Raw genomic sequence first — 12,005 nt, 5'->3', positions numbered from 1 at the left:
CACGGTACAAAAATATATTTTCATAACAAAACACGGAATGCTTGGCTCCAGTGACAGGCCCATTATTCTCCCTCCTGCACGTACAAATGTTTTTTTGGCATTTACAGGCACACCAGGCTCCGTTGGTCGCTGGGACAGAGAGGAGAACGAGGCGACATCCTTGCCTTAAGCCCACAAAAACCATCAGCAATTAATTTTTATCCCTATTTATAAAAATTACAGACTATGTACACTTCTGAAACCCTGCTTTGCCAGAGCCCCGAACAGATTCTCTCCCCTCCTTGTAAAAAAAAGATTTTTTTTTCAAATATTCCAGGAGCTCTTCTTTGAAGCAAAGGCTAGTGTTTTTCCCCAAAAGGTCCATTCCAAAGCGGGGCTGGATTTATACTATCAGAAAAGCTGATGAGAGGTTAAAAAAAAAATAAATTAAAAAAAAATTAAAAAGCCAAGGCAGGGGAATGTCGCGGTTGTTCTCGAGATGCCCACAGTGTCACACAGCTCATAAGACAGTCACATGTGCCTGGCATGCTTGTTTTGCTTATAAAAATAAAAATGTATTTTTAAAAACCACCTTACATACTGAAAGCAGCAGGGTTTTCTCTTTCCTTTACATCTGCAACGCGGAGACAGCTGGCAGGGTTACAACACCCAATTATAGCAGCAGTCAGGGATAAAAATTAATGTTTTTCTTATCAGCCTTAATAATATCAGTGAAAACGGATCTGGCAGGGAATGGTACACACAACACAGACAGCAAAGGGCCTTGCAAGATGGACTCGCTCAGGTGAAGAGCTGGAAAGGGAAAACCTGCCTGGAATTCGGATGTAGGAGCATTTCAACAGCAAAACATTTTAAAGAAAACGTTCACAAAACCCGCGGAGAATTACAAACGCTTCCCCTCTGCCCACAAAGCAGAGCTTAAATTATCTCGTTTCAGAGAATTCTGGGTTCAAGTAACGTAACAATCCTGCTGGGTTTGTCTTGCCAGAGAAGCCAGGATCAGATCATCGCTCTTCTGGCCTGGAATCCCGCCAGAGAAGTTGTTATTCTCCAAAAATCCACAGGACGTTGACTCCCGACAAGCCAAGATTTACACGCCTGCAGAAACAAAGTTATGACAACAAAACGCGAGTAAATAAAAGCACCTGTTTAAACCAAACATTCGTTACAGGAAAAAAAAAAAAAAGCTGCCACTTCCACAGCTCTGCCTTTCACCCCCAGGTGCTGCGCCCTGCCCCGCAGCAAGCAGAGCACTTCCAGAACAAAGAGCTCTGAACAGAGGGCAAGTCAGGACGCTGCTTTTATTCCCCTCCTGGCTTTCAGTGTATGCTTCGAACAGAACTTGCTGTGCCAAAAACAAGAGGTTATGGCACGATGGTTGTGTTTGTCCCTGGTTTATAAACAGCAGAGCACCTCAGGCCAGCAGCAGCAAAAAAAAGCAGCAGTCTGGCTGCTGGGCAAGGCCACGGCTCCCTGGCACGGATTCAACCCCATTTTCCAGCAGCACGAGACCAAGAAAAGCACAAAACCTTCCCCCCCGTGGTTCTCACACAAATAAACTGTACCTAATTTTATTTAAAAGCTGTTATTTCGAGTGAGATGATTTTAATATCATTAATATCGTAGCAATTTCAGTTCGAAGGCATTTCAAACAGGATACCTGGCACGAGGACGGCGCTGGGTACTCACCCGAGCATCCCAGATTCTTTTGTCTTGATGATGTACAGAAACATCAGCAAGGTGTGGAACATGTTGTTCCTGCCCTGGGTCCACAGAAAGAAAAAAGGGATGAGAAAGCAAGTCACTGCTGAGGAATCCCACCAATATTTCAGGGAAGAAGCAGCTACGATATGGACATCACAAAGTGGCATCACAGCGTGTGGTGTCAGGCTTTTGGCCTTAATACTTTACTTCTTTTCACTAGGCAAATCTCAGAAAATAAAACGTTTTTTGGCTGGAGTGTTATCCCCAAATACTCAGAAAGCAGAGATCCAGCTACAACCAGGGCTCAATATAAAAATCAACATTTGTACAATTTCACTACGTTGATTTTGAAGCTGAAAGCTTTCCCCCAGAATTCCTACAGACAAGCACCAGGCGGTGATGATGAGGCACTTCACAGATTACATGGCTTTTTTTTTTCCTGATGATTTACTCTAAAATAAAAAAAATAAAATAGAAAACAATAAAAAGCTACTGTCTAGTTACTTATAAACCTTAAAATAGCTATTACAGGTATTATTTAGTAGCAGACTTAGTACTAGGTAGCAGTGTAGGACCAAGTTAACATTTGCTTTCTGCACTGAAAATGCAAACAGTCAGTGTGTGGCTAGTTCCTAAAAACATCTCAAATCAAAGGAAAAAAAAAAAGCCCATCTGCTGATCCTTTTCTGACAGCAGAACACCACGACCACCGTACCTTGGGCAGGTTGTAGACGTGGCGCTGGTAGATCAGCTCGTAGTGGGGCGGGTTGATGCTGCTTTGGTAGATGCAAAACACGTTTTCATTTGAAGTGTCTGTGAATGAAAAAATTAAGAGAAAACGGGGATTTCAAGGGTGCTGTCACGGTCTGAGCAGCAAGTTTAGGGAGCGCTCTGCGAATGCCAGTACCTGGTTTATCCGGAGTCTGAATGAAGTGCTGGGAAGTGAAGGTTTTGCCATCGGGATATTTGGGGTGAGGGGGCAGCCTGGAGTCAAGGTAAGTGCAGAACACGTGCATGATGATCTGGGTAAACACAAACAGATTGCACTTAGTGTCCTGAAAGAGACAAAGTGCTACCATACCTCGCCTTTCTTTCCCTTATCTCGGGCACTTGATAGTCTCTGGTTGCAACACTGAGTTAACCCCGCTGGTTAGGACCATTTTAGCACCATTCCAGTGGTCCAGGCCTGTTGCTGGGGCGAAGACAAGCTCATTTTTTTCTAATAAATGAGACAGTGTCAGGCACGAGGTGATGAACTGATGCTGGATGTCAGGAGCTCAACTCACACACACGTAACTTTATCCTGGTGTCTCACAGAATTTGGCAAAGTCACAAATCTTATTAGCATATTTGGGCCACAAACTGCAAGCCATCTGCTTCAGAGATGGGTTTTCTCCTAGCTGCAAGGCTTTGGCTTAGAAGGGCAGATGCAATTAAACTGCAGGTTTGCAAACACTACCCCTTATCTAGCAAATTTCGCCTTTTTCTTCAAAGCAGGTAAAACAAAAATAATTGGAGAAACCCGAGATGCCCACGAGCCTTACTAACTATGCCAAGATTTTGGAATAAAGTCCTAGGAAGAATATCTTAGTTCCCTACAGTGAGAACGCTGCACGTTCTGCATATTTTAACCCAATTCTCAACATTTTACATGGGCAATGTGACCAAATTGCTCTATAATATGATACTTTCTGTGTTACCTGTAGCATGACGTTTTTTTAGAGGCTTATTATACTGTCCAACACTACCTATCCTACCTGGTTTTGATAAAAGATTGAATTTGAGGGTGTGAGAACTCTGTCTTGGGATCTTTAAACACTTCCAAGCTGTTCAGCTTGCTCTTAAGAGTTGCTCTGCAGCCAGTCACAATCAAATATTTAATCATCTTCACAGTAAATTCTATTTCAAGGCTGATTTTGTCCAAGTTTGGCTTCTAGGAGCCGAATTTCGTATCTTTGTCAGCAAGTTGCAAAGTTCTGACATTCAGATTTCCCATTTTATATTCTTCCAAATAACTGAATATCCATACACAGTGGGGGAAAAAGAAAATCACTAACTCTACTTTCAAATACAGAGTTTAACTGAAGACTCACACTGCAAGGCCTGTTTTCTACTTCCTGGATTGTTCTGTGGTTTTTATTATTTTTAATTAATTTCTCAGTTGACTTTTCAAGTCATTGTTTAATGACTCAGGTGGTGTTATCCTGACCTTCCAGATTAATGGGATAAGCACCGCTACAAATCTGAAGTAAAATATGCAGCATCTTCAAATTTCTCCAAAAACACTGAATCAAAGAGCAGACGTGCCACCCAATCTCCATTTTTCCCTGTCCATTGCAGTAAATAAAGTGAGAACAAGGCGAAAGCTTCCCCTTGCATTAGAAATCACTAGATTTAGTTAAGGCACAAAGTTTGCTTTTTGTTTTCACGTATAGAAGAGAACTGCCCCAGCAAGACCTCTACTTTCATGCTGCTCCCCAGCATTATCTCAGGCTCTTTCAGATGAGTTTAAGTAAGAGGCTGGCCTAAGACTAAGATACTCAATTGCATTTTTGTAACAAACACGACATCTAATCCCGTTTGTATCATTCCCCATGTAATCTCACTGATTACAATGGGATTATCTGTGTAGTGATGCAAACAGGATTTTTACTGAGTTCCTCAAAAGACTTACTGGCCACCACCTCCAAAGCTGATGCTGACAGCAAGCCACTTTAAGCAGTTTTTACGTCTTCAAAAACTTACAGCAGAGTCAGTGGGCAGGTCAGTGTCCCACTTACGGCCTTTGAAATCCCCTCCCCTGTTCCATCGGAAGGAGCTCATGCATCCACCCTGAGAAAGCTCTGAAAGCAACAAGATTTATTCAGTTACTGGGTAGAAAGTATATGAGATAGGTATTCTGTGCTAGTTTCAGGGACTTCAAGCATATTTACAGTATACAAAATAGGAAAAAAACAATTAACGAAATGCTTGTAAAGGTATAAAAGTAGGGGGAGCAAATTTACAATTTTTTTTGTAATTAACAAAAGGATTAAATCCAGCACTTGACAACCGCAGCACGCGGGAGGAACACAAGACCAAGCTTTTAAAAACATTAAAAACAGCTACATCCAACTCCTGCATCGTGATATTGCTATAAAAATAGAAGGTTGTGAAGACGGCTCTCCCACTTCAAAGCAGCTCTCATCCCCATGGCGCTTCGGTTGAGATGTTCAGCCATCAGCATCCCACACCAGCAGCTCCTGGCTGCAGTAACTGAAGCCTTTCACCGTTAGCACAGCGACACCACGCACCTTTGATCCTTTCCACCAGGTATTCCTGGTTGGGTGTGAGATCCAGGTACTGCACGATAGCGTTCAGGGTTGGAATGAGCGGAGCTTTGACGAGTGCTGCCTGCTTCAGGCTGCTGATGCTGGCTTCTGCAACACAAGAACAACCAGCACCCATCAGCAGCCCCCCTTTACAGGCCTCGACACAAAGACCTCTCCTCTCTGGCCCACTATTAAGCCCTAGAAATGCTTAAGGTGTGACACAGCACCCTAAACACTCCATATTCAAGGGCAGTCAAGTAGTGGAATTCAGAATTGTTCAGAATTGAAATGTTCAGAATCAAATGAAAAAGAGCTCTAGCTTATCAGAATTTTACCCGAGCAGTTTTTTCAGAAAGCTCATTTTAAGGAAGAGTTTGCAAAAGCACGTAGTGCTGGAAACAGAGTTTACAGCACGTCTATCCTCGAAATGTTTTCTGACAGTTTAATGTACAATAATGGATGATAATTTGATCCTGTAATTCCTGAGTTTGGGGGAAAAAAAGGGTTTATGAATTTTATACGAGACAAAAATCACCACCAAGCCTTCATCAGTATTTCCAGAAGTCCTATGAAGAACCTTTCCAGCTTGATGAAATTAATGATGTGAAGCAAGCCCACACCAACACACAATGGAAATGGAACAATAACCTCCAGCAGACTGAATTTAAATGGCTCCCATTTGATGCCCCAGCTACAGAGCACCCCTCCAGGAACCCCAAAGCTCCTGCTGCACCCTACCTCCGATCTGCAGCTCCGGACACCCCATTCTTCTCAGCTGAGTGCTCACAGACTCGATCTCTTGGACGAGCGGCACGAGAATTGTTTCATTGATCCACTAGGAAAGAAAAACGAAAAGTCAAAAGCTCAGAAGCAACAAGAATACCTAAAAAAAAACACCCTCAGCTTACCCCCTAGTCCTTGTTACAGTCACAAAAATGGTTACTGACAGGAACACTGAAGCCAACAAAGCAGCACAGCAAATAAATCAGAATGCCAACTTATGCTGAACTTCAAGGACTGGCTTCAAGGCCTTCTGAAAGGCCAGAAAAATCAGTGTAAAGGAGTTAGGAAAACAAATCTCTAGCAAGTCCGAGATAAAGCTTTTCTGAACAATGAGGAAAGGGGTATTACGGAGTGCAGCCCTTCATCCATAAAGATAATTTGTACTGAGATGGGTCAGCTCCCTCCCAGGTCGGTTTCAGGAAAACAAGGAGCTGATAAGCACCCCATGTGGTGTTTGTACGTGACGGGATTTGGGAAGTGAAGCAAGCTACTTTTGTGAAAAGATGCTCAGGAATCTAGTAAGGATCTCACACAAGTCTTTGTTTTCCACCCATCTCACTACATTTTTTTTTTTTAATAAGCAAAACCACATACTTTATAGATATGAATGACTATAGGGGGATTCAGGGTTTGATTTACTAATTACATGGCCATCGTGTGCAATTATATCTCTGCTATAGCAGGTCCTAGTGATAAGATCAAGATTTTGAGCTTTTATTTTTATTACATTGCTCAGGATTGTCAGAAAAAGTCAACTTTTGGGTTGGAATTTTCCACGCTTTGAACCCAGAAGAACATGTTTGAAGCGCTGCAGAAACATTAACTCAGCCCTCTGAGTTACTGAAAGGAAAAACAAACCTTGTCCTATCTAAGATGCTTTTGCTCGTCATTCAAAGGAGGCTGAACTTTACAACTGCATGATTTTCAGGACACAAAGCACCCGGGGCAGGTCGCAAACACATCCCAGTACTCCCCTCTTACAACCACGCTGTCTTTATCTCCTTGCACAAGCCCACCCCAGCCCCCAAACAGAGGGTGGGATTCCTCCCGCCGCCCTAGGCACACAGGGGAGGTGGAGGCACTCTTCCACTCCTCTCTGCTTGTTTCTAAAAGCCACACAGTCCTCAGGGACAGGACTTACATTTCTAAACTTAGCAGTCCAGGAATCCATGTGATCCAGCAGCTGTCGATTCATTGTCACCCGGGCCCAAACCTATTGAAAAAGCATTAATTATATGGTAAAAACAAAGGAGTTTCTAGGGACTAAAATAATTTCTGATACTAACTACACCACATGATTCAAATCACGTGTTCCCAAATTTGTATACGACTGCTGGCTGCATCATGACTTCTACAGCAGCTTCAATACTACACTCCTGCTCTTTATTTGTGGAACAAAAGCCTTGCAGGAGTCCAAAATCATTTTTAAGTTCTCAGTTCTGCTAAGCTAACGTTGGTCTAAAATGTAGGATAAATTTGAAAGGTTTTTGAATCGGGAAGCTGCATTAGGTTTAGGTACAAAATAATTAAAAAAAATGATCAAATTTAATTGAAGATATAAATGATATTTCTTCAAATCACATTTCTTTGAGATGTAAGTGTGAAGGAGAATATTTTAAACCCTTCAGATATACAGAACACACACAAATATACAGATCCACATTAGCTCAATTTTTACATCACAAATACATTTTATCCAGAGCACTCCTTGCTTTCCAAGGGAGAAATCATTTTTCAATGACCACTCGGAATTTGAAATGTCCCTTTATGGTGACATGGAACTTACAAGCTGTATGACAATGGGTTAAGTGCTACAGGATTTCTCCCTCTCCAACTTTTCTGATACAGCTCAAATCCAAACCGCTGGATGAAGCTGTTTATTTTAGACCCATTTCTTTCTCTTGGCTACCTCGCTGCTGAATTTACCTCTTCTGCAGCCTGTTTCGAGCTCAGATCAGCCTCATCTTTGTGCGCTGATGGAGCCTGGGACCTGCAGGCCAGCTGATACTGGAACTTCCTCAGAATCTGCGCGTAGTCTCCCATGGAGCGGCTGTAGTTCCAAAAAGTTGGGCTGCTGGAAGGAGAGCTGGAGTCTGAACTTCCTGAAACAAACCATGCACGTGCAATTATGGCCAAGTAACTCTGGAAGCAACAGCACAGGCACTAGGTCAGCGCAGCAAGGCTTTGATTGGAGACAGACTTGAATTACCCTGAACACACACTGAAGCCAGTTTGCCTAAACACTGATTTCATACTTTATCACAATAAGTTTTGTCCCTATCCAGGACAAGAACTGCCTGCAGGTGATTCACTCTTTATCTAGAACGCCTTCTCCCTAAGATATACCTCTCATCATCCATCAGCACACACTTCAACGAAGCCCACTCCTCAGCTCAGCAGCCCTTATCCCATACAAAGGATTTTAGATCCCATACAACGTGATAAAAGGAGTTTGGAGGAAACTTTCTGAAGCTCCTAAACCGTAGGGATGTGTAGAAATTACAGCATTCTACCTCATGTCTTAATTTTTCAGTAGAAGACTAAACTTTTCAACCTTTACCAGGTTCACAGGTGAAACCTCATGTGTTGGGTTTAATTTCTAGTGCTTTCTGCTGGAATCCTTTGCAAATTTCTTTATCTGCAAAAGCACCTCTTGCATCCAAGCGACACCTTCTCACTGCCAAGCTTTTCAGATCAAGTAATTCCTTTTATTTACCCAGTTGAACTCGGTGCTGTTTCTCTTCTTCACTTCGAAGGAAGGTGTCCAGCGACTTGAGGTCTGTCATGTAGTCTTCTTTGCCAGTAGGAGAATTATACAGGATGGGTGAGGAGCGGTACCGAGACCTCAGCCCTCCGCTTTCCATCGGTCCAATACTCGCAGGGTACGGCGAGCCACTAGGAGATGGGCTGAAGCTGGAAACCTTTGGCAAAGAAAAGCAGACAGTTGTGTCTACAGGACAGAATTCCACTCTGATTTGTAAGCTACATTAATATAAAAGACTCTTGGTCAGTTGTGTTGTGTTATTTTTTTTTAGCTGATTTTGTCCAGGTTTTTTTTTTTTTTTTTTTTTTTTAGCTGCTTTGTATTTACATTTTAGTTTCTTATTTTTGCTTTGTCCCGAAACAAACCAGCTACTCTAAAATAAAGTGAAACCGGGGAAAGAGGACGCGAATCCTGATACGACAATTTTACATCCACCTTACAAACGAAGCAAACACACGTATGCACAACTCTGCTACCTGCTCTTCACCTCCCACGGCACAACACGAGGACACGATGAGCAAATCCAGCCTTTGCCTTGCTCCTTACCTTGCTGTAGCTGCTGCTTGGTGAATAGGTGACGTTACTGCTGTAGGAAGCGCTGTTGTTGGACAGAGCCTGCAGCTGAGGGCTGTACCCTGCCATACAACCCGTAGCAAACTTCGGGCTGGCACTTGGGGAGCGGGACGGGCTGTAACTCAGCACGCTCTGCCCCTGGATTGGAGGAGAAGGCGTTGAAGAAGGGACTTTCTTTGCCGCCAGCTCACGGGGTGGAGTTGTCTGTACCACTGCAAAAGGAAAAACAGGATTACCGGTGTGAACGCAGCAGCCCCAAACTTTCCTCCTCCCTGTAAATGCACACACACAATGCTATTGTAAGGCAATTTTATAAAGGTGCTAGAAAGAACATTAGAAAGATCTGAACCCCACAAAACTCTGTCATCAAGCCACTGACAGAAGAAAAGGAAAGGCCCAAAACTATAGGATTTATACTGTGCTGTGGTCACAGGTCTCAATTTCACATTTCAGTTAATGCTACCAGGCACCTTGCATAAGTTATTTCATCAGCTCCTCTACCTGCATACTTTACCCATCTTTAGTGTATGGAATGTCTTAAAATATCTGCGCAAATAACCCTTGAGCTGTGGTGATACAGCACTACTCCTATCCACATACCTTTCTGCAGGGCCCCACCACTGAATTAGCATTCTGCTCCTGCTGTATTTACCTTGCCAGCTTCTGCTGTACCTTAGAAACTTGCTGTGATGTTCACCAGCTTTCCGACTGACTGCTCTCTAGGCTGTCATTTTGCAGACTTCGCGTCAACACCCCTGTCCCTCTACTCTGGTTCATGTCATATTACTAGGATATTGACATTAAATATAAACCTGCACTCTCTGTCTTGCTCCCAGGCCCATGTACAGGTTACAAATTCCTTGTCCAGCCTCAAAATACTTGATTTTTTTTTTGCAGTCCTCCAGCAGCCTGCTATCCTGTCCTTTATTATGTGTGTTTCCCCTCCAGTTCTCACAAACACTCAAGTTACCACCTGATCTTCTGAGTTTGAATAAGCTGAAGGTAATTCAGCTTCCTGCTCGTGTCAGATGTGGTAGATCAGAACCCTTCACTAAAGAATTGAGCACGAGAGGAAGGCAGCCAGAGACACTGATCACACCCACCTGCATTCTGCAGCCCCAGCAGGGTCTGCTGTCCGGGGCTCATCACCAAGCTCGTTGGTGCCACCGTGTACTTGAAGTACCTCCAGAAATCAAATAAGGCGTTCAGGCTGAACAGAGAGGCGAGCGCAAGTTCTAGAAAATAAAAAAAAACACAGAAGGTTTTATGATACTGGGTAGTTTGTGCACGGGGAATTATACAAGTATATGCCCTGGAAAAAAAAAAAAAAAAAAAAAAAAACAAACAGAAATATGCTCGTTAAAAACATGTCATTATCAGTGCTTCAAGTAAGTACCAGCTTGGGCAAGGATGTAAGATTTCTTCACCTTCTTACACATGAAATAAAAATTTCTCTTCCTATATTGACATTAATTTATATTGCTAAGGATTTTATTTTTTTTTTTAATGGAAGATTATTTCCCCAAAGGACATAAACTACTGCAATAGTTTCACGCTTTCTCAAATATCTTCTGACAAATCACCTGTCACTCATCTCGTGATTTTTCTCTCCCTCTTGCTCTTTTTCATCCTCTGGTTGTATTTGATACATCTAGCTTAGATTCTACTCACTTGAAACAAACTTTAACTTTTTTTTAAAAAAAAAAAAACAACACTTTTTAAATATTTTTTTTAAAATAAAAATTTTAATAAATTAAAAACTTTTTTTTAATTATTGGGAAACACCACGTATACCTACAAGGTAACACAGCAGTAAAATCTGCAGGGTTATCCAAGGCCTTTAACATTAGACATGTTAATCAGACTTAAGGGACCAAATGAGCTTTTCGTCCCGTTTCAAGATGTAACTAAGAAAACTGTTACCACTCTTTACTTGTCACTAAAAAAAATGACAGAATGCCAAAAGTTTCATGGAAGAAAAACATTTGAGTTCAAAGAAAAGAGAAAGAAAAGAAGAGAGAGAGAGAGGAAAGAAGAGAAAGAAAAATAATGCTGGCTTAAAAATAACATCTCTGTTAAGAAAACTGACAGCGGAAAAGAGGAAAAGAGGAAAAGAGGAAAAGAGGAAAAGAGGAAAAGAGGAAAAGAGGAAAAGAGGAAAAGAGGAAAAGAGGAAAAGAGGAAAAGAGGAAAAGAGGAAAAGAGGAAAAGAGGAAAAGAGGAAAAGAGGAAAAGAGGAAAAGAGGAAAAGAGGAAAAGAGGAAAAGAGGAAAAGAGGAAAAATAAAACCCTGAAAATTAATTTAAATGCTGCAGCAACTCACCAATATACCAGAGCGGCCAGTAGGTTATGTTGTAATAGGAGCTTATGAGTTTTCCAGTCCTGAAAAGAAAACCAATTAAGTTACTTTTTAGCAGCAGTTGGGTCCGAGGAAGTATTTAGGGAAGGACAAAGCAGGATGCTTTGGTGGTTTGTAGCAGATATACCAATCAACACACATCTCAGTGTATATCATTCCTGCAACAGACACGTTAAGGAGTCCCCAGGCCAAGACCACCTTCCGGGCCTCAGTCTCCTTCCTCATCTTGATGGTCCTGTCAATGAGGGAAGCTGCTGGACTCTGTTCCGCCGTCATTATCTGTAAAACAAACACAGAGGAACAACAGAATTTGTCAGCTTTTATACAGTAAGATCCTTAGTCGGTATAGAATTAAAGAAAAATGAGTAACCCGAAACAAACTATGTCACTTGGCTTCACCTTTAGACCTTGAGTCATTTAATATGAATACAAAAAAGGGCTCAAATTCTGTATTTTCTGTATTTTTTATGTTTTCTGACCATAAAGCAGCCTCCTGTCAGCCAGTACATCT

General features: G+C 42.1%; 1 protein-coding gene across 1 annotated transcript; it reads right to left on the bottom strand.

Moving 5' to 3' along the window:
* TMEM209 (transmembrane protein 209) lies at positions 1-11,770 on the bottom strand (the record flags this gene model as incomplete). Its single annotated transcript, XM_084288549.1, has 14 exons — positions 1-1,098; positions 1,690-1,763; positions 2,420-2,517; positions 2,612-2,726; positions 4,450-4,547; positions 4,998-5,123; positions 5,754-5,850; positions 6,940-7,011; positions 7,725-7,900; positions 8,515-8,719; positions 9,109-9,347; positions 10,239-10,370; positions 11,459-11,517; positions 11,634-11,770. 14 exons carry the CDS (start codon positions 11,768-11,770, stop codon positions 1,044-1,046), a joined length of 1,683 nt encoding a protein of 560 aa, XP_084144675.1. The 3' UTR covers positions 1-1,043.
* Between the last annotated feature and the right edge of the window lie 235 nt (positions 11,771-12,005).

The sequence above is a fragment of the Netta rufina genome, assembly GCF_964035555.1.
Source record: "Netta rufina genome assembly, chromosome: 1".
Taxonomy (NCBI): Eukaryota; Metazoa; Chordata; class Aves; order Anseriformes; family Anatidae; genus Netta; species Netta rufina.
This window is presented reverse-complemented; position numbering and strand designations above follow the sequence as displayed.